This window comes from Salvia hispanica, chromosome 5, assembly GCF_029641045.1.
Source record: "Salvia hispanica isolate PSC_SH4W2 chromosome 5, Shi_PSC_v1, whole genome shotgun sequence".
NCBI lineage: Eukaryota > Viridiplantae > Streptophyta > Magnoliopsida > Lamiales > Lamiaceae > Salvia > Salvia hispanica.
The window spans coordinates 32,539,514-32,561,982 of record NC_142696.1 but is presented as its reverse complement, the minus strand read 5'-3'; the positions used below and the strand labels follow the sequence as shown (position 1 = coordinate 32,561,982).

Below are 22,469 nucleotides of genomic sequence, written 5' to 3'. Positions count from 1 at the left end.
ATAGTATTTTTACTAAAGTCTAAAAGAAATGTTCTAATTTTGCTTGTCCCCCATATACTAACTATTGTTGGTTGGTTTGGTTTATTGGTTTAATATGAAAGACCTACCAAATTAAAACTTCTCTCTCCAATAAATCTAATTCAATAATGCTTTTTACAATAAGAAAAACACAGCTGAGGAGAAGAATGAATCAAACTAATGAGTTTATATACCTAACTAGGAGATCATAACACATAAATGATCTCAAATCATTAATTTTGTCAAAATCAAATTGGTTAACACAACACAAAACCAAACAACTTATGATGATGATGCTGAAGAATCAAATTGTGGGCGGAGGAAACATAGCAACAGCAGCCCTCTCCGGATTAGAGTACTTTCTCCACACCGCTTTCAGCTTGCTCTCTGCCATACCACTCTGCAATCCAACCAACACCTTCCCACACTCCCTATTACAATAATACAACACAAACACAAATTATTAAGTTATTTCAATTCTTAATAAGCACGAAACACAAACAAACATACATGAGCTGATCTTGAGAGTATCCCGTGTGGTGCCTAAGCGTCTCACTCCACACCGGGCTCCTCCCGAGAGTGCAACGAGCAACGTACACAGCAGAAGCAGCAAGCACCGAGGGGCTATACCGTGTCATCACCGAGTAGCTTGTCAAACCAAGCTCACCAAAGAAAAAGCTCATGTTTTCCATCTGCACTCAACAAACAAAATCATCATCATTAACAACACTAAAACCACCAAAATGATCATTCAAATCAATACTCACCTCCTTATCAGATGGAATAGAGGCCTTGATGTATCGAATCAGAAACACGTAAGGAGTCGGTACAGTAAGGTACCACTCCAGCTGCCCGAGAATCGCCTTCTCCATCACCAGCACTTGTTCCCTTGCATAAGCATTGTCCGATATCGCCATCAGGTCACTCACCTCTGGTGCCCATATCTCCTCATATTTGCACGCAATCAGCATCGAGCTTATCCCAACGAGCTGCAGCTCCCTCCTCGGAACAGCCTTGAGGGAGAGGAATCGATCCATCACGTTCACTGTGAGGTATAGGCTCTCAGGGGTCAGTTCAAACTTCTTGTGCACTTCAATCAGCCAGTCCACCAGAATGCCTCTCATTTTCGAGTTGATCTCTCGTTGCGATTCCATATAGTCGTGAACTCGACCATCACCCTAACAACCAACCATATAAGTAAATTTGATATGATTCTTGCAAATGCCAGAAACACACATGAGTTCTTGCATATATACATACTTCAGTGAGCTTGTAGTAAGTGTACATGTCCTCAACATACTCAGCAGCTGTCAATTCGTTGTCCGAGTCCCCTGCATCAATGTCCACGACCTTATCCTTGGGCTTCTTTGTAACCCCACAGGCAGCCTGCAACAATCCATTAATCCATCAAACTACTATAATTCTTGAATTAGGTTGAATTCAGGAATGTATGTGTGTTACCTTGCTTCTAGCAGATAGGATGGAAGTGAAAGCTTTAGCAGCCTTCTTCTCTTTTCTTCCACTTTTGCAACTCTCTCCTTTATCCGAACTGATCACAACCACAGCCTCCTCCTTGGGCTTCAGTGCTTCCTTCTTGGCAGCAACAACATCTTTCCCCACCAAATCTTTTCCACTTTCCACCAGTGGCTTCTGCAATCAAATTCCATGTAAATCCCTAAACTATTTAAATGGATAATCACTGAATAATTGGTTATATGCCCTCCAGTTTCCCACCTTGCAGATGTTTTTCTCTGCTTCTGCTTGTGCATTTGCCAGCAACTGTGCCCCAAAACTCCTGAAAATCACACAACAGTCAATGCCAAGAAGGCAAGAACACCCTACATTATTGTGTGTGTGTGTGTGAGAGAGAGAGAGAGAAAGAGAGAGAGGAGGAACCTGGTTACAGGGCGAGTGATTTGATTTTGAGGCTTACGCTCAACAACAGCTTGTTTAGTTGCCAAATTTCCAATATCTCTCAAAACACGCCTATTTCTGCCCTCGGCCTGCACAATCTTCTGCTTTCCACCACCTACTGATTTAACAAACCCCAATACTCAAGAAATTCAAAGAGAGCCATCTCCAAATAAAAACAGAATCTTTAAGCTTATGATAACAATCAAGAAAGCGCTTATCATGATATAGCTGAAGCGCACCATGTCAAGAACTCACGAGAATTTCCATATTCAGTCAAATATCAACAAATAATAAGAAAAAATATAGTCTGTGTTAGTTAATTTACCCCTCGGTTGCTCCGGAATAACAACCCTAGAAGCCATCTCTGCTACACAAAACGACGACAAAATTCACCCTCAAACTTGGGATTACTTCGATTCACAGTTTCTCGCTCAAGATTTTTTCTTTCTTTATCTACTTTCGGTGACAATGATGGTGAAGAAAGAGAGGTGAGCGCGGACAAAGTGTTTGTTATATATACAAGTGGAGAGCAGCGTATTGCCAAATAACGGTCATATTCTCCAGCTTGAATAGGAGCCGTTGGATTGTGAGTATCGGACGGTTGAGATTTGGTTTATCGGTGTATTGGCCGAATATTGACTAGCCGTTGGCTGGGCACAGGGAGCCTTAATTGCATTAATACTTCGCATTTTAGTGCCTAAGTAATGATAAGTTATAAAATTACCTTTTCCAATTTCAAAAATTCTAATGCATACATTGATAAAATATATAATGACGAGTTATTAATTTATAAATACAGAAACTTTTGGTATTCTTCATTTCTTTTTTATTCACCTATAAATATTGGAGGGGAAATCCAAAGTGACATGGCAAATTAAAACTATTTGTGTGAAACATGAATAAATACTAGTACGTCATTTAAACTTGAAATCGAAAGGAGTACTTCCTTTTCATTCTTCCTCATCGATGCAATTCAACTAACATTTTCTTCCTCTCGCAAATTTCAAAAATAAAAATGTAACAATATCTCATATCAGCGTAAAAAAATAATTGAAATAGCCATATAAATGGCTCAAATGTCACTCCTCATATTATTAATTGGTTTTAGGATGAAAACAATAAGTTTTTACTATGTTATAGCCACTGTGACTTGGGATGATTTGCTTGCTCATTAGAGTTTACTTTTATTAGCTTTGTTGTACTGTGTTTTAGCTTAATTTTATGATGAATTTTTTTTGCCTCCTTGTGAGCATCGCTCTGGTTAGTCGGAGTTTGGGGAATTGAGGCTCATGTGTTTCCATTTATTGTATTTGGAATAGTTGTTAGATTTCCAATCGTGGATATGCCTTTTGTAGCTTGAAGTATTGAGAAATTTGTGTCGATCAGTGACTAACGGCAATGCTAAGGCAAACAAAGATGTCAGGAAATTTGAGAATGAAAGATAAGGTTGTACCAGGAGGGTGTGCATGTGACATTTTAATTAAAATTCAGTAACATTAAAGACATTGTTTTGATTGCCGATTAAGCTTTAACTTGCCACATATTTGAACTAAAGACATTGTTTAGAGAAAATCAAACAAATCAAAAGTTTGTGTATTTGAATTACATGCAGATCGATTTCAAATTCAAATATTTTATGATACCGAACATTAAATTTGAAAATGAAATCCTCCAATTCCAATTCCACGAGCTCATTTACATGATATCATATGGAGTCGTTATAAATTTGATATTTAAAGATCAAATGATAATCAAACTCAAACTTAGTCAATAATGTAAATAATACTAGGAAATATTACTCAAAGTAATCTTTTTTTGAGGATTAAATTATTGTCACCCATTGAGATTTATAAATTTAGATAAAAATATGATTGTCTTTTAAAATAACACAAATTAGATAAGTTTGATAAATATTTTAAATTACATAAAATAACTAGGAAATATTTTAGCAATTAGGGATCCAAAACATGATGATAGATGATCCATTAAATGGTACTCCAGTATAACTTTTCATCCAAAGTGAATGAAGGGGAAAAGAGAGGGGTATAAAAGTATAAAACAATCATTTCATCCATCCTAGCAGTCGTTGTACAAAAAACTACTATTCCTTATAATTACAGTGGCGCTTTGGGTTGGATCCACTACTTTTTTCATAATTTTAAAGGCCTACCTTTTTCTCATTAAAATTTTTTGCTATGAAATCCGCTACTTGAATATAGTCTTTTTTGTTTCACCACTTGTACCCTGTCCAATGTGAATGAATCAATATAGTATTTCATTGGGCAAAATAATTGCAAGTCACGTGATATATAATCAAGGTTAACACGAAATAATTATATTTAACCTTTCAATAAGAACTAAATCAATACTTCCCGTTTAAATTCCATCGGGGGAGCTCTTACATTCACAAGATAACATACTACCAGTATATAGATCACAATACTACTACTACTACTATATCGGAAAGATCAAATACAAATTCTTTTGAATTTGTGATTTTGTTTGTTCTTTAAAATTGATCAATTTACTCCTAGTTTATATATGTGCTTCAGTGTTTTGTTGCATTTGCGTAATTTTACAAAATTCTCGTGTTTTAAGCCATAAATTTTTTTATAGATTTAAGACGATTAATTTAGTACATAGTGAGTACGAGAATACGTATCAATATATATGGCCACTGCTGCGGTTTTGACCTCTGTCACTCTAGTTAGTTTATTCAGTACATAGCGGTCTCTTATTCTCGTACCAACATTTGTGCCCACTATTACAATATCGACCTTCCCCACTCCAGTCGGTTTGTTTGGTACATAGTGGTCTCGTATTCTCGTACCAACATTTGTGCCCACTATTGCAATCTCGACCCCTCCACTCCATTGTCACATTAAAATTTAGTTCAACAGGAACAAACTATAATATCAACTTTATGACTTTTTAGTCCATATTTATATTCCATGTTAGAGCACTCCCAATGGAGTTCCCTTATTTCTCCCTTATTTCTCCCTAACTCCTGCCACATCAGCGCCACATCAGCATCACATTTTATCCCCAGTTTTTAGCCAACCCCTACAATGGTTTCTCCCTTATTTCTCCCTTATTTCTCCCTAACTCAACATTTCATTTTTACATCATCACTAATTTAATTGTTTTATTTTTATATATAATAAAGCTAGCTTATTTAATTTATAAAGATAAATCAAATAAATAGTAATAAAGTTCGTTGTATTAAACACGGGTACACATTACAACGAAGAAAATTAAAAAAAAAAAAAGTACACGAATGGAAATAAAAAATCAAAAAAAAAATTCAAAGAAAAAAAAATTCAAGGGCGGTGGGCGCGGTTTCTATTTGCCCACAATTCTTCGATGATATCGTGTTGTAGTGCTTGATGGGCCTCCTTCTGGTGTATGTCCATGAACGCCTGGAACCGTTCATGTTCGTTGTGCGGTACACCCTGGCGGGCGGACTCGGTTGAGACACCGTGACTCGATGATGCAACACTTGGGTCGTTGGTGACGTCGAGGACGCCTTCGTGTTCATCTTCGATGATCATGTTATGCATGATGATGCACGCATACATGATATCGGCAATATCCCCCTGGTAGAAAAAGCGCGTCGGACCCTTTACCAGTGCAAATCGCGATTGGAGCACCCCAAATGCCCTCTCCACATCCTTGCGCGCAGACTCTTGCGCTCGGGCAAAATACCTTCTTCTATCTCCGAGTGGGCATCTGATCGTCTTCAGAAACACGGGCCATTGCGGATAGATGCCGTCAGCCAGGTAGTACCCCATGTTATGCACATTGCCATTGGCCGTGAATTCGATGGAGGGGCCTAATCCGTTGATCCGCTCGTTGAAAAGGGGCGAGGAATTGAGAACATTTAGGTCGTTGTTCGACCCGGCTATACCAAAATAAGCATGCCAAATCCAAAGCCGTTGGTCGGCAACGGCTTCAAGAATGATGGTGGGATGCGTACCTTTGTAGCCGGTAGTAAACTGGCCTCGCCACGCGGTTGGGCAGTTCTTCCACTGCCAGTGCATACAGTCGATGCTGCCGAGCATCCCCGGAAAGCCGTGGGTCCTCCAGTGCCAATCCAGTAGGAACTGGCAGTCAGCTGCGTCCGGCGAGCGAAGGTAGTGCTCCCCAAATATCTCTCGCACGCCCTGACAGAAATTCTTCAGGCACTCGTTGCCAGTCGTCTCGCCGCATTGCAGATACTCATCGAACATGTCGGCGGACCCTCCATATGCCAACTGCCGGATGGCAACAGTGCATTTCTGTAGGGGCGATAGTCCGGGCTTCCCTGCTGCGTCTCGCTGGAGCCGGAACTCGGGGTAACGCGCGGACAACGCATTAACAATGCGCAGGAAGAGGGAGCGGCGCATTCTGAACCGGCGACGAAATACATCTGCCGGATAACGTGGTTCCTCCGCGAAATAATCGGCGAACAGCCGATCGTGCGCACCAGTGTGGTTGCGAGGGATGTATCGGCGCCGCCGGCGGATTGGCCGTTGGGGGGGTGGCTGCTGCATTCGAGCGATCTCGCTTTGTATGCAGCGGGAGATATAGTTGTTGATTGGGTTGTTGGCGAAACCCGCTACATCCCATCCGGTGGGAGCGGGAGGTACCTCTTCTTCGGAAGAAGAATGTGATATTTCCTCGTCGGACTGAGCACGAGACGATGAATCAGAACTCATTTAATAAAGATGGAGAGAAAAAAGATTGAAAATTTGTGTGAATGAAGTTTGTGGGTGATGAATGGAGGAAGAGGATGAAATATTTATAGGGGTGGGATAAAATAGCCGTTCGGCCAAAAAAAAAAAAAAAAATTTTAAAAATCGCCGATTATCGCCGAGCGTCGCCCACAGTGGCCGGCGATCGCTCGGCGATAATCCGGCGATAAATCGCCACTCGGCGAAGCAACGGTAACATTATCGCCGAATTATCGCCGACTTCGCCACAATGGCCGGCGATAATTCGGCGATAATCGGCGATTTATCGCCGAGAATTCGCCACCTCCATTGGGAGTGCTCTTAGTAAGCAATCTTCAATGTGAGAAAAATAAAAAAAAATTAATTTACTGAATTATCATTCAAATTTTGAAAAGTATATAGACAAACTATAATTAACCAAAAGCTAGTATGATTTTCATTATCCCAATATAGTGAAACCGTCTCAAACTCTCAATTGAACTGACACACCCTAGGTTTCAATATTTATCATACAATATAAATACCCATGTCATATTTTTTTAGCTTCCATAATTCTAGCCAAACTCTATAAATGTCGACATTCTATAAGTGAAAATTTATTTATAATTGTTCTCGAATTCTTTGTATATTTGAGTTACTCATGTCGACACTATCAGTAACTAAAACATAACTCTCATTAATATCTCAACAGATTAGAGTTAATCTTATACATCTCAACAGATTCAATCTATAACAACCTCAATAAATATAATTAATCTCAAAGACTCAAACAGTTATATTTTTTTCCCCAATGAAGACTCATTTCCTCGCCGCCACCATCATCATAATAATGCTGCCGGCGGCAGTCCTCGCCGACTGCACGTGCGAGGCGGAGGACGAATACCGCGACAAAGCCCTAGCTCTCCGCTACAAGTTGGCGGCTCTCGCCTCGATTCTGGTGGCGAGCGCCGCCGGCGTGTGCCTCCCTGTGGCGGCGAAGCGCTTCCCGGCGCTGAGCCCTAAAAGCAACCTTTTCTTCGTGGTGAAGGCGTTTGCGGCCGGCGTGATCCTCTCGACGGGCTTCATCCACGTGCTGCCCGATGCCTTCGAGAGCCTGACGTCCCCGTGCATCCCCGACCACCCGTGGGGGGATTTTCCTTTTACTGGCTTTATTGCTATGGTGGCGTCCATCGGGACGCTCATGGTGGATACTTACACGACGTCGTATTATAGGCGCCGGGCTAATGCCAAGGCGGCCGACGGAGGCGGTGATGAGGAGATGTTGGCTGCAGTGCATGACCGTGACACACATGGTCATGTACACCGTGGCGGGCTGGTGTCGTCAGACTCAGATTCTGACGACTCTGAGGAGCTGCGCCACCGTGTCATTTCTCAGGTCAATTTTTTTTTTTTCTATTTAGTTAAATTTTACCATGATTAAACATAGTGAATTTCTATTTAATTAGCATTATTTTGATTAATTGTTCAGTGTTAGGGTTGATTATTCATTGCTAATTCGATATTTTGTTTTTCTTTTAGGTGTTGGAATTGGGAATTGTAGTGCATTCTGTAATTATTGGAATTGCACTAGGTGCTTCCCAAAGTCCATCGACAATAAAGCCCTTGATTGCTGCACTGACTTTTCATCAATTTTTCGAAGGCATTGGTCTAGGAGGATGCATAAGTCAGGTACAAAATTATTATTTCCCAAACATGTTTAATCAAGAAATTAAACACATATTTATCCAACCTTTTCTTGTTATTTATAGGCAAAGTTCAATGTACGTGCCGTAGTAACAATGGCGGTTTTCTTCTCCCTCACAACGCCCGTAGGTATTGCCATAGGTATCGGAATAGCCAACATTTATAGCGAGACGAGCACGACGGCCCTCGTAGTTGAAGGTGTCTTCAATTCGGCATCGGCTGGTATACTAATATATATGGCATTGGTCGATCTTCTCTCCGCGGATTTCATGAGCCCTAGGCTCCAAAACAATGGAAAGCTTCAACTAGGGGCAAATTTAGCACTTCTTATTGGGACAGGGTGCATGTCCCTTTTGACTAAATGGGCTTAAATCATGAGTTTGTTTATATTTGTTTTTATCCATTTTTGGTCTTTCATGTTATGCACAGTGAGTTTATTGGAGTAGCAAATTCGGAATTTCACTTTTATATTTGATTCAAATCTTATTTTTAAGTTAGAATTCACGTAATAACTAATTGTTCATAATTATACAATAACAACAATTTTAATATTAATATAATTATTTTCTTAATATATGATTAAATTTATTACTATTATGGTGAATAATTTAATTTATTTTAACCAGCTATTGTTGTTTAACCAATACTATCTGTTCTTTCGACGTTAACACTACGCTTAAACGGCAATTGACATGTGTTTACGTAGCTCTTTCTAATAACCATCTTATTATTTGTCCACCATTATTCATCATTATCTCTCGCAATTTCCCATCACTCATACCCACAATAATTAACATTAATTTGAGTCATCATTGTCAAAACTTTGGCTATACCATTATAAACCAGTGGCTGAAGTTGCGAGATTGTGAGGTACTACAAGTGATTAGGTTTACTTTTGCAAAATATATTGGGATAAGCATCTTCTGAAACTGCTATGAGTAAAAATTGTGGAATAGAAAAGACTGAAGATGTTGGGATTGTGGTAATGATTGAGATAACCGTTTTTTTAATAATGTTGAAAATTAACTATAAGTACTATTTATATTTGAATTGATTACATAACGCATTAATTCCTTTAGTTATGAATCAATTAACATTTAATTAAGAATCAATTACCAATAGACTATTGGTCAACTCTATTAATAAAAAAATATATTTTTATCATATTTTCTTAGATGTCATTTATTTCTCTAGTATGAATATATTTTTTTTAATCTCAAATTAATCAAATCATTAGTTTTCCAATTCTATCTAAACTTTTTAGATTAAAACTTAATCAATTTCATTTAATTAATTAAGAAAATTTAAAATTTCAATCTTATATTGACTATATAGTACTATATTGCTACTTCACAGTACAAGTTATTATATAAATTAAATTAAATAAATTTAATTGAATCAAACATAAAACAAGAATGTATGACAATTAAAAGGATAAAAAATTAAAAATAAATAAAACAACAAAGTTTAGAAACTGCCACTAAGTAGTGTATCGTGTAAATAAGATACAGTAATATAGCAGAAATTGTTCCATTAATTAATCATAAACTATAAATATTTACCCGCATATATATCTTCTAACTAATAATTACATTGAATCTTTTCCTTACTATAGTGTATATTGTTATTTTACAGACCACAAGACACAAGTTATTGTATAATTATTATTCAACTTATATGTTATAGTGTAAATAAAATAAATTTAATTGAATCAAACAAAAAAGAAACAATAAAAAGAAGGAAAAAAATGAATAAAACATCGAATTATAGAAACTATCGTGTATATAAAATATAAGAATATAGCAGAAATTGCTCCACTAATTAATCCTACGCTACAAATATTTACACGTATATCTTCTAACTAAGGCAAGATAATTAGTAGTATTAATTAAATCTTTTCCTTATATACAGTCAAGGATAATTGCATTTATATAGAGATACCTAAAAGCAAGACTATACAGCTATTTTTCAAATCACTTCTTTTAAAATTCTCAATGACGAATTATCCAACCAAATACCTCCTTATCTTCCTCATCTTCCATTCCATTTTCTTCGGGTTTGGGATTCGACAATCTCGAGCTTCCTGCCACCCTACGGATAGAGAGGCACTCCTTGATTTCAAAAGAAGAATCACTTTTGATCCCTCAAAATTGCTTGACTCTTGGATTCCTAGCAAAGATTGTTGCACATCATGGAATGGAATCAAATGCAACCCTTCAACAGGCCGAGTCATCAATTTGGATCGTCGCGGGCTTTATCCCGATGACCGGCTCATAAACACCACAATGTCTGGAACATTGTCCCCATTTCTTGGGAATCTCTCTTCCCTTGAATCTCTCATTCTGTCCGATCTGAAGAACTTAACGGGCTTCATCCCATCTGAATTAGGCAAGCTTACTAACTTGCGCGAAATGTACATCGAATTAAACAATCTCGAAGGATCAATCCCAAGCACTATTAAGAGCATGAGTAAACTAGAAGCCCTAGTTCTTAGCGATAACCATCTCACGGGCCCCATCCCCCATAATCTTTTCAAGAAATTGAAGTCGCTAAAATACTTGGATTTCAGCAACAACAATTTGAGCGGAAGCTTACCTGAGTCCATAGAAAACCTATCCAATCTCACGTCATTGATTCTCACAAACAATCGCCTCAGCGGAAGCATCCCACCATCCATCGGAAACATGGACTCCCTCACTTCCATCGAGCTATCCGACAACAACCTGTCCGGCCCGATCCCGAACTCTATTGGCAACCTACGACGAGTTAATTTCCTGAATCTCGAAAACAACAATCTTAGCGGCAACATCCCCACAACCATTGGCAACATGATCAGACTCGTCTACATATACCTATCAAACAACAACTTAACCGGCAAAATCCCACCAACCCTATCAAAACTTGAGAATCTATTATACCTAGAGCTATCTAGAAACAGGCTTTCCGGCCCAATCCCACCCCAATTTGCCAACATGAGCGGCCTCGGAAGTCTAATACTATATGGAAACGGGCTTTCCGGCCCAATCTCACCCGAACTCGCCAACATAAGCGGCCTCGGAAATATATTGCTATCTAATAATAGGCTTTCTGGTCCGATCCCACCCCAACTCGCCAACTTGAGCGACCTCTCATTTCTACACCTTTCTGGCAACTCCCTCACAGGGAAGATTCAGTAGGGAATCTTGAATCATGAAGGTCTCATCGAGTTTAATGTTTCTTGGAATCGGTTGAGTGGGGAGATTCCGCCGCATAAATTCGATTTTCCAACTTCGGATTTTGCTGGAAATCCTGGTTTATGTGGAGCGCCACTGGCTCCATGTAACAACTAATTATGTGTTGTTTTCAAAACAGAATAATATAATTGATTATCATCTTATTGCTCCAATTACATTCTTTCTTACCAGTATTTTATCGATAGATTGTAGTAAATATAATGAAACTTGAAACGAAAATATAAAAATAGTTATGCTTAATAAATCCACGATGAGCCAACTAATCTATAATCTATAATCTATAGTCTATAATCTATAATCTATAATCTATAACTATATAAAAGTCAAGGTTTATTCTTAATTTGAATATTTAAGAATTATGAACATGAAGGTAATTATAAATTTGACAGTTATTGGAAAATGTTTAAAATTTTCAAATTTGCAGTTACACTAATACAATAAATAGGTTGCTCTAATTATGAGATTTGTAACTGAAATCAAAATTAAGCATTCTATTAATAATAATTATGATTTATAATGTTTTGCCGGAAGATCAATGCTCCTATATTTGACGTTTCGAGAGTTGGGGAGTCTAATAAAATGTAGTGTGAACTATGAAGCGTCATATATAGATGTTATGAAATGCCAAAATATTTTTAAAATGTATAAAAAATAATTGTATAAATTTAATTAATTAAGATGGCATTCATGTAAATATTTAGAATACTAAGACCAGTAATGACCAATTGAACGATTCGGTTGATAGAGAAACTGGTGGTCACTATCCATACATTTTAGTCATACTTTATTCTTACTATTATACTACAATTATCATACAATCTACGTAATGCAAGGAGAATCCTGAGTTGCACTTGCATCAATTACATCCTGCTAAATTTTAAAGATTGAATCCTCTGCTATAGTTCCAATTGATGTTGAGTATCCAATCGGAATTCTTAAAATATTTTATTATAAATTGCAATAGTTTATAAATTAGCATGGGTCCCGGGTCCCCAATCTCATTCATACGAAATCGAGATGTGTGGATTGGGTGGATTCCAAATTCCAAATCCCAAGTCCCAATCCTGTAATCCACAATCCAAATAAAATTTGACTAATTAGCATTACATTTCTCACAAAACCTATTACTCCATAAAGCATTATCATTGTTTGAGTGTGAGAGCCGCATACATGTCAGCAGCATCATGCTCCTCCCGGCACTTCTCATGGCTGATGAAATCCTGCTTCCCTAACCCCCAGCACCCCTCCGCCTTCTCCCCCACCACCATCGCCGACTCCTCAACCACCATCTCCTGCCTCCCCGATGACCTCCTATTGGAGTGCCTCTGCCGAGTCCCTCCCTCCACTCTCCCCTCCCTCCCCTCCGTGTGCCGCCGCTGGGCCCACCTCCTCAACTCCCCCTCCTTCCACCTCTTCCGCCTCCGCCACCACACCCTCCTCCACACCCTCTTCTCCATCTCCATCTCCAATTCCGCCCTCTTCGCCGCCGCCCTCCGCTTCCACCACCCCGATCCCTCCTGGAAGCTCTCCTCCTTCGTCCCCGCCATCGACAATGATTTCTCCCTCTTCTCGCATTTCCGCTTGGTCTCGCTCGCCCGGAAGATTTACATAATCGACCGCGCCGCGATGCTGCGCTGCGACACGTGGACGGGGACCATCGTGCCCAAGGCCGGGATGACGTTTCCCAGGAAGAAGTTCGCCGCGGCCGCCGTCGCCGGCCGGATCCTCGTCGCCGGCGGCTGCGCCAGGACGTCGGCGGTCGAGGCCTACGACCCCGACGAGAACGCCTGGCGCGTGGTGTCCGACGCGCCTCGCCGGAGGTACGGCTGCATCGGCGCGTCGGCCGACGGCGTGTTCTACGTCATCGGCGGGCTGAAGATCGGCCACGATCCGGCGGGGGCGGCGCACGTCTACGCCGGATCGATGGACCTGTACGACGTGGCGGCGGGGGGGTGGCTGAGGAGCAGATCGGTCCCCGGCGGGGGGTGCGTGGTGGCGGCGTGCGCGGCGGGCGGCGACGTGTACGTGCTGACGAGCCACGCGGTGGAGCTGGCGTTCTGGAGATTCGGCGCGTCGAGGAAGAGGGAGGGTTTCGGGGAGTGGTGCAGGATAAGGAGCCCGCCGCTGCCGGCGCAGGTTAGGCTGGACAGCGCGGTGAGGTTCAGCTGCGTGGGGGTGGGGGATAGGGTGGTGCTGGTGCAGGTGGTCGGGTGCATCGATGATCTGCTGAGGAGGAGCGGGAGGATGGAGAGGGGGCTCAGGGAGGGGCTGGTGTTGGTGTACGATTGCGGCGGGGATGAGTGGAGTAGAGCGCCGGACATGCCGCACCTCATACGACGCGCCGCCTGCGTGTGCGTCGAATGCTAACGTGTCTTTTTTGACTTTTTCGAGGCAGAGTGGTGTTTCGTCCGCTTTAGGCTTTTGCTAATTCATATCGACCGTTGTGTAAAATTTATTCTTTTTTTTTTTTTTACTATTAATTGATTATTGATTATTTTATGTGGAGATAAACAATTGAAATTTGGACCCAATAATATTTGAGGTCCTTTCTAGTAAAATAGTAATACTTTGGGTGATGTTTGTCCATTTTCCCTTTTTTTTCTTAAGAGGTAGTAAAATATTTCTATTACCTATATTCATTAACATAAGTTATTTACTCCTGTAAGATAAATACCTTAAATGATGTTAAATAGTTTCATTTGCTAGTTTTAAAAAGAGATATATTATGTGAGTTTAGCATTATAAAACAAACCTTCCTATTAAAAGATTGTTCAAAGTAATAGTAAAATTTCCATGATAAACAATTGTCTTATACGGAGTACTCTATTTCTTGATATAATCTATTTTCATTTTATTTCAATTCCTTAAAATTATGCATTTTCTATTTTAAAAAATTCTATAATGTACTATATTTTATAGATATACATAGTGTTATGAAATTTGTAAGGATATTTTAGTTGCATAACTTAGATATTTGGCTAGATTGAAATGCATGATGATATTATTCCTTTTTCATATACACGTTGATCTAAGATCCAAAATTAAAAAGGTTAAATCCTAAATTATTTAGTTTGTACCAAAATTCACATAAACTTTCAGTAAATTCAATATAAAAAATGTTTTATTATGTTGACATTAATATTATTCTAAATGTCAAAACATATATAGTTACAAATAAAATATACATATACATCAAACTAAAATAGTGGACTTTAATTTTGTCGAATCACCTATTCATTGTAGAATTTTTGTAATTGTGTTAGTTTGATTGAGGTTGATGGTATTAGTTCTCATTAACCTAATTATTGACTATTTTGCTTAATTGATTACCGAATTTGGAATTTCATAATTAATTCAATTTCAAATTCAAATTCATATTTTAAGTTGAAAGAAAAAGTGAAAATTGGTTGAATTAAATTATAAAGAAGATATCAAAACTACTAGTTTCACCTACACTCTAAATGACATATGTTAGTAAATATAGTCAATGAATGATTTTGTTTGTCAAACCAAAAAATCAGAAAAGATAAATATCTTATTATAGTGCATATAGAACTCAATTCTCCCGGACTACTTTCTAGAAGCACGCATTCTAAAAACTCAACACATTGTTTTAAGTCATCAAAATTTTTTATCGGGTATATAGTAATTTGATTTAGTAATAAAAATAGCCCACGGTAAAATTCTGACGTTGACAAAAACTTAAGAGAAGAATATACTTTAAATTGAGAAATGTGATTCACTAATTGATCGGCACTTGATTACAATTTACTTATAAAACAAAAAATGCAAACTAATGGAATTACTAGACAACTTGCTTTGATTCTTCAACCCTCTAGATTTAAATGTAAGTTGCAGTATCAGTTTTGTGTTACGTTTCAATAAATAATTGATACTACTTCTCATTAATTAATGATGTTCATGGAAGCAATCTAATATAAAATGATTTATTTTATTAGTAGTACTACTAAATAACTCGAAATACTTTTTAGATTCCATTGGAAGTTAATTGTATTTGCATTTTTCACTCATTGATAGGGATTTAGGGAGGAGTAGTAGTACTAAATTGGTTGAAGAGATATTAAGATGGAGAGTTTGAATTCTAATATGAACCTATGCTTTCTCGTATTTATTTAATACTATATCTTATAGCCGTCCACTAATATCCTAGTAGTACTAAATAAAATCACACATACCAATTAAATATTTTCCTCGTATTTTGTAGGTTAAAATCACACAAATAGCAATAACTATCATATGTAGGCTGACTAGATTCAGCAATTCAAGCCTACGTCATTCGAAAAGTATAACTACAAAATCAATCCAAAACAACTAACATCGAGTCAAATCTTTATTAGGGAGAAATTAATTGCATTTGCATTTTTTACTCATTGATTGGGAATTGAAATCCTAAATTAATTTGTTGAAGTAATGAAACCTGTTTGGTAACTATGGTTGGTGAGGTTGTCCACATCCACCTAGATTTTCTATCATTACTCAACCTAAAAAAGTTGCAGCGCTTATGCATAGTGATGCTGTTAACAGACACCAACATTTTATAATAAAAGAAATTCACATTTTAATATTAAAATTCATAATTAAATTATTATGGTGTATGGAAGCGCATCCCCTGTGCATTCAGCCATCCAAAACCAACTTGTTATAACACATTTTTGAAAAATCAGGATTTGGTCATGACCTTAACAAAATATATCCACTTTATATGTTTATATCATCTCATTATTCTAAAAATCCAACCAAGAAAATTAGAAACATTGAAATCACATTTAATAAGTACTCCATGTAACAAAAACAGCGATCTAAAATATTGGAAGATGGGAGTTATGAATAAAATTGTGATAAGCATACATATCCCACTTCTAACCTATAGTCCTGTCTGTGCATAGAATAGGATGGCTGCTTTCCACCTTTACCTTTTTCTCTTTGATTCCCTTAAAGCCTGTCGTTTCTCTTCCCTGCAAACCAACATAATTAAATAAGAAAACTAAAAAAGGCTTCTTACAAGTAATGATCACAATTACTACTATACCTGTTTTTTGCAATCTCCTCTCTTGAAGGCCATTCCCTTTTCTTTCTCTTTTCCTTTTCCTTCAAAGATGGCTGCTTCCCTGTCCTAACTCCGTTAGAGGATTCGCTCAATTGTTTCTTCTCTTTGACAACCTCTTCTGTCGCAATTTTGTCAGTCGATTGTTTCTTCTCGTTGACAATCTCTTCCTGGTCATTGCTTTCCATCAACTCGGGTTCCTCCTCCACCTCCCCACCTTCAGACTGTTGAAATGCTGGCTTCATGTTACTCATTTTCTTTAGCTGCACAGTAAATCAGATATACGACAAAAAGTCAGTATTGGCGGAAAGAGTATTATCAGCAGGGACTAAATGAACAGAGTATCAAGTATTAAGTTCTCGTTCAACTCAGTGAAACTGGAAGCAAACTGATAGATAGCACAAACGACAGACATAAGGGTTCAATCAATTGAAGCAGAGTGGTGGGTATGGAGTGTGGACATACCTTAGCTACAAAGAACCCATCCATATTGTGGACGTGGGGATAAAAGCGCCTTGTCTTGTCCAGGGAAGTGTGAAAACGATGCCCTCTAAAACGAATGAATCTGGAAGCAAAACAAGGGATTGTCAGAATCATAAAAATTAATTATCGTAATCTTTCTATAGAATATGTAGTGAGAAGTACCCAGGACGTCCGAAATCAAGGCCACAAGGAACAACTTTAACATCCCTCTTCTTGAGTGCATAATCGATGACTGCTTCATTCTGAAAACTACAGAAGCTGAGAAGAGGATAATAGAATGCAATAGGAGATCTAGTAGGTACCCCAAAAGCTACAAACCTCAGCAACCATTATGGAACATGTGGAGTAGACAATGTATCCTCCAGACTTTGAGTTGGCATCCACAAGATCTATCGCGGCAAGAATTAATTGCTGCAAGAGGAAAGGAAATAAATGATTTTTGGAGCAATTATTTTTGCATACTGAAAACAATGGCCTTTGTGGATAGTAACATCAATTTCTTCTTGGAAAAAAGGCAGTCATTCCTAAGCCATTCGATAGTTAATGATGACATCAGTTAGAAAATTATGTTGATGATTAAGCATTGTGGACTGAGGAGAAAGCCAAAAAGTGTGCACAATTATTTACTACTAGAAACACATAAGCATAACTTTTCACACCAACACTTTAATCTTATAGAATTAGATTCTCTTATCAGTGCAGCGGAAAGCACAAGATTCTTACCCAGAGAAGGACTTCCAACATAAGATGCTAGATATCTCTTAATCAGTAATGGGAAGCAGTGTTACAGATAAAACAAGAGCTGCCTCAAAGTGCAGTTGATTCACCACAATGCATTAAACGAAACTAGCAGAGTATTGCTGGTAGATAGGTTTTGCTAACTAATTCATTAAATCTGAACATCTGCAATCAACTCCAGACTACATACGAGATAAAAAAGGATAACGGATTCTTTCAGAACCAACAACCCGATTGTGCTACAATGACAGGTCATAAGTAATGACGTGGTTTCATATTTTAAAAGAACAATGAATTGCAAATTCAAGCACACCTTTTGTAGATGAGCACAATTTTGTATGTCTAAAGCACTTTTTGAGGTTTTCACAGACTCGTCCTTAGATATAACCTGCAACCAAGAGTAAATCGCATTGATTTTCATAATATCAAGTTTAAAAAAAAGCTGCACGCATTCTAGAATATATTTGACTTCTTACACCAGTGCCACTGCAAGGAGCATCCAATAAAATCCTATCGACAGAGTTGATTCCCAGGACTTTGGGCAGCTGAATTTGATGCAGAAAGAGGGAAATATTATTTTCACCTCAAGGTAATAGGGTGACAGGACGAAAAAAGAACACACACAAACACATGTGCATTAAAACTTTTTAAGAGAAATAGGAATATTGAGCTAAGATTATTACCTCCCTCGCATCATAGTTAGAAACTATGGTGTTTGTTACACCCATCCGATGTATATTTGCAGTGAGGGATTTGAGTCTGGACTCCTTCATCTCATTTGCATAGATCATACCTTTCAGAAAAGATCGTGTGTCAGTCCCATGTAGCATTATCATCAAGTATTACCTTGGGCCTTGGCACATATAATAATGGTTCATTTAGTCTGAAATAGATAGTAACTGGAGCATGCATATTTTGATCCAGAGTAAAAGTATAAATGGTGTGAATTGTACATGTTAAAATTAGAGGTATCAATAACTGAGCTGAACCATTTTTTTAGGCATAATATATGTTTGAAAGAAAAGGAGAGTGATTTTCTCCCCCTAGCAACAGAAATATGATGAAGTTAGTGATAACTGATAAGCACTTAAACCATAGACTTCAACACTAATACAGAATCGCATGGTGACAGCGATAGCTTACAATTAATTTAGAAAATACAGATTTGGTTATAAGCTACTATAAACCTTAACATTTTCGAACAGTAGGATGATAAGATAATGGATCCTCAGTGGTTTTGAATTTTGATTCACAGATTTTTTTTGAAAAATATGTTTCGGAAATAAGACAGTTCTACAAAGTCAAATTGAGGCATTTTTTCAGTTTTATACACAGTGAAGATGAGCAGAAGCATAAAAGATAATTTATAACAGATATTACATAAAGCCGTATTTTTACATCAAATCCGTTTCTCACCTGTATTTTTCATAAGAGCTGCAATGTATGTAGTTTTACCACCAGGCGCAGCCCTATAAATGCACCAATTAGGTCAGAAAGGGAAGAGCATACAGAATCAACAGACTTGTACCAAGCAAACATTTTTGCTTCAAGTATAAACTGGACTTATGAAAGTTGATTGTAAAATTGAAAGTGCAATGGGGGAGTGAAATAAAAAGAAAAGGTTAAAAATGGATTCCCCAGGAATCAAACTGTAATAAGTAAAATAATAAATGAGTAAAGACCACAAAGAACATAAACAATTGCATAGTAGTTGTATGAATGGCAAATACTCACGCCATGTCAACAACTCTCTCTTTCTCCTGAGGAGCAAGGGCCATTATGGGCAAAAAAGAGCTTGCGCCTTGAAGCTGCAAGCCCAACAGACCATTAGCTTTATTTGATATGATAAGCTAAGGGTAGATAATAGAGATATGAGAATACCATATAATGACCAGCCATGTATTCTGGAGTGGCCCCAATCGGAACTTGGGAATCATATACAACCAAACCCACCTAACAAAACAGGAGTATCATCACCTCAACATTCGTGCTTTAATGTTATGGATAAGGACTAAAAATATCCCAGCCATTGCTCACATACTAAAAGTAAAATCTTACTTTGGACCATTTGCTTAATGGATCAAGGTTGACTCCTCTGTTTAAAAGAACACCAGCCAAGTCCCTCCGTCGAGTCTAAGATACAAAACAGAGGCATCAACAGGAAGCCACTAATTTGGCAGTGGAAAATTATAAAAAGCACAAGACTGTTGGATACTTGGGTTTAAAATGGTAAATTACCTTTAAAGTGTTAGTACGAAGACAGGTAGGCCTTGGCTTCTCAAAAGCTTCAATGAGTTCCATGAGTTCAACAACCGGAAACATCTACATAAGCATAGCAAATTGCAGTTACAAATTTGCAAGCAATGCATCAGGAAGGACTGCCAAAACAAACCATGTTTTGAAAAAAAAAAAGAATTACCTCAACCAGAGCTTCGACCAAAAAATCATTGTATCCATAGTAAGATATTAAATCCTTTTTAAGTTGTTCGACATAATCTTTCCGTGTAGCACCCTCTTGCCTCAAAGACTTAAAATTTGAAAGCACCCGTACAACTGAAAGTGTAACCCCAAGCTTAAACAAACTAAATGAGTATCTAAACTATCAACAGATGATAAGCTAAACATACTCTCTTTTATCCTTCTTAGAAGATTGGACAGATCTGGGGGACTATGTGCTTCTTCTTCGAGCTCCTAAGTTATTTAAGAAAAGTGTTAAAAGGACATGGTAAATTGAAGGGATTACGTTCCGTAATTCTAATCATTGCAAAGAAACAAGAGTATCTCATAAGCTGAACCTCCTCAGTTGGTAAAGCAAACTCATTAGCTTCATTTTTTATATTAAGCTCTAATTCTGCTTCGGCGTCTACTTCTTCCCGTGCCTTTTCCTCATCAATTTCTCTTGCTTCCTTCTCGAAATCAGATACATCAGAATCTGAGTCCCCCTCTGCCAAAAATAAATAAATAAAATTTAATACAGAGGAGAGATTATAGACTGGTCTTGATGTGCGTCCAGTCAACAACTGAAAAAGTACCTTTGTTGTCACTCCCCTCTGAAAAAACAGAAGAAAGAAACCATATAAGAAAGTTAAGAGAACAAATTATCATCCCGATAGAGGTCTAATGACAAAAGCAGACAACAATACCTTCGTCATCACTCCCTTGGAGGATGTCATTGGCATAAACATCATCACCATCTGACGACATATCCGAGTTCGAGTCCAATCCATGATCTTCCTCATCTGAGTTCTCAAGCATTTCGTGCTCTTCAGAGCCATCAGAATCACTGATAATCTCCTCTTTCTTAGATTCTTTTTCTAGAGTAGGCAATGCCTTTTGCTTCTTCTTCGGCGGAGGATTAACTGCTCTACCGCCCTTCTTCTTGTTGAGTTTTGAACCAGCCATTAAACTGCATGCATAAGCCCCAAAAAACAATCTGAATCTCCCAACACAGAAGACAATAAACAGAAATGCATGGGAGCATGTCTGGGCAACCAAGTCTTCTACCTAAAGATTGTAGCTATACTGGAAACCCACTAACTTTGGATAGATTATCTATATCTATATATAAAAAGGGTAAGTGCAGCCATGTTTTGGCTGTTTTCGCGCCAAAGTGTTCATCAATTAGTCTATTATGTCATCTGCAATACTCTTGTGAAGTCTGTCAAACCTTCTATGTAAACTATAAAGGCCAAATGTTAGCTTACTCATCCACCAAATACTTGCTCATAAATAAGTAATACAGTGATCATTTTTTGTGAAAGCCATAAGTTTTGTGGAACTCTATTGGATATTAGCGGTTAATACACATGAGATTAAGCATTGGAGCTTAATATTTGGGGTAAAAAAAAGCCATAATATCCGATAATTACACGTACTGCCTAGTCATTCTCATTCCAGTCAAATTCAGTACATGACAAAGCTTCCACCAAAACACACAGCATCCATTAGTCAATGAAAAAATCAAGCAATTTGACATCAAATTTCAATATCTCACAAATCTTATTCTTCCAATTTAGGAAAAATGAATGAACTTCCAGACCTCATTACTGAGATGGGACATTGGTAAATAATAAGTTGACCTGATGAAAAATTAGAACTAAGGATTCTTAATGCTGCTGAGCTGAGACTTACGAGAGCGGCGAGCAAAGGTATACGGCGGCAGCGGCGGGAAGCTGACGTGCTGGTGGAACGACGAAATTGGTGGCTAATTGTCGGTAGTGGTGGTAGATTGGTGAGAGTAGCCAGAAATTTTGAGAAAAAATAATTAGGGTTTAGGGTTTAAACAGGAGGCGAAAGCTGTGCAATGTTCCAATGCCAATGTGTAATCTTTGTAAATATACAAATTTTTATACATATTGACTGCGCCAACTATAGTTAATTAGTTGTGTCCTACATTCTGATGTAAGGGAAGTTATCATTGTAACTCTTTCAAAAAATTTAATTCATAGTATAAGGTTTTGTATGTCCTCAATTTATGTACGTACTTATTTTGTTAAATGGCACAAAAAATTCTAATTCTTTTTTTTTTCATTGTATTCATAGTCCTTTAACTCTAGTATGATAATCAAGCAATCTAAACATAAAATTACTACTAATAAATAAATGAATCGTATTTTATTTTAT

General features: G+C 37.9%; 5 protein-coding genes across 7 annotated transcripts; 3 read left to right on the top strand and 2 right to left on the bottom strand.

Annotated features, from left to right (window-relative positions):
* Window positions 1-111: 111 nt before the first annotated feature.
* On the bottom strand, window positions 112-2,418 carry LOC125188289 (G2/mitotic-specific cyclin S13-7-like). 2 transcript variants are annotated; one of them, XM_048085062.2, is made up of 8 exons: window positions 2,258-2,418; window positions 1,915-2,050; window positions 1,753-1,813; window positions 1,480-1,668; window positions 1,279-1,404; window positions 786-1,196; window positions 529-710; window positions 112-449 (listed from the first exon to the last, which is right to left on the bottom strand). In XM_048085062.2, exons 1-8 carry the CDS (start codon window positions 2,292-2,294, stop codon window positions 323-325), a joined length of 1,269 nt encoding a protein of 422 aa, XP_047941019.1. In that variant the 5' UTR covers window positions 2,295-2,418; the 3' UTR covers window positions 112-322. The 2 variants fall into 2 exon arrangements, with proteins under 2 accessions (XP_047941019.1, XP_047941020.1); XM_048085063.2 differs by having other exon boundaries at window positions 1,915-2,047; window positions 2,258-2,416.
* Window positions 2,419-7,434: 5,016 nt separating this feature from the next.
* On the top strand, window positions 7,435-8,699 carry LOC125189507 (zinc transporter 8-like). The gene is made up of 3 exons (XM_048086779.2): window positions 7,435-8,019; window positions 8,163-8,312; window positions 8,393-8,699. The coding sequence occupies exons 1-3, from the start codon at window positions 7,435-7,437 to the stop codon at window positions 8,696-8,698; spliced, it is 1,041 nt and encodes a 346-aa protein (XP_047942736.1). The 3' UTR covers window position 8,699.
* A 1,622-nt stretch (window positions 8,700-10,321) lies between these two features.
* Window positions 10,322-11,503, top strand: LOC125189508 (uncharacterized). Its single transcript, XM_048086780.1, has one exon. It carries the CDS (start codon window positions 10,322-10,324, stop codon window positions 11,501-11,503), a length of 1,182 nt encoding a protein of 393 aa, XP_047942737.1.
* Window positions 11,504-12,588: 1,085 nt separating this feature from the next.
* Window positions 12,589-14,136, top strand: LOC125187341 (Galactose oxidase/kelch repeat superfamily protein). Its single transcript, XM_048083908.2, has one exon. It carries the CDS (start codon window positions 12,731-12,733, stop codon window positions 13,925-13,927), a length of 1,197 nt encoding a protein of 398 aa, XP_047939865.1. The 5' UTR covers window positions 12,589-12,730; the 3' UTR covers window positions 13,928-14,136.
* A 2,190-nt stretch (window positions 14,137-16,326) lies between these two features.
* On the bottom strand, window positions 16,327-22,168 carry LOC125187093 (26S rRNA (cytosine-C(5))-methyltransferase NOP2B-like). 2 transcript variants are annotated; one of them, XM_089057926.1, is made up of 19 exons: window positions 21,978-22,168; window positions 20,990-21,252; window positions 20,879-20,896; window positions 20,642-20,790; window positions 20,474-20,537; window positions 20,266-20,399; window positions 20,085-20,168; window positions 19,905-19,979; window positions 19,728-19,799; window positions 19,581-19,654; window positions 19,263-19,315; window positions 18,530-18,639; window positions 18,323-18,391; window positions 18,160-18,234; window positions 17,427-17,519; window positions 17,271-17,350; window positions 17,091-17,190; window positions 16,611-16,888; window positions 16,327-16,536 (listed from the first exon to the last, which is right to left on the bottom strand). In XM_089057926.1, the coding sequence occupies exons 2-19, from the start codon at window positions 21,246-21,248 to the stop codon at window positions 16,491-16,493; spliced, it is 1,833 nt and encodes a 610-aa protein (XP_088914052.1). In that variant the 5' UTR covers window positions 21,249-21,252; window positions 21,978-22,168; the 3' UTR covers window positions 16,327-16,490. The 2 variants fall into 2 exon arrangements, with proteins under 2 accessions (XP_088914052.1, XP_088914053.1); XM_089057927.1 differs by lacking the exon at window positions 20,879-20,896.
* Between the last annotated feature and the right edge of the window lie 301 nt (window positions 22,169-22,469).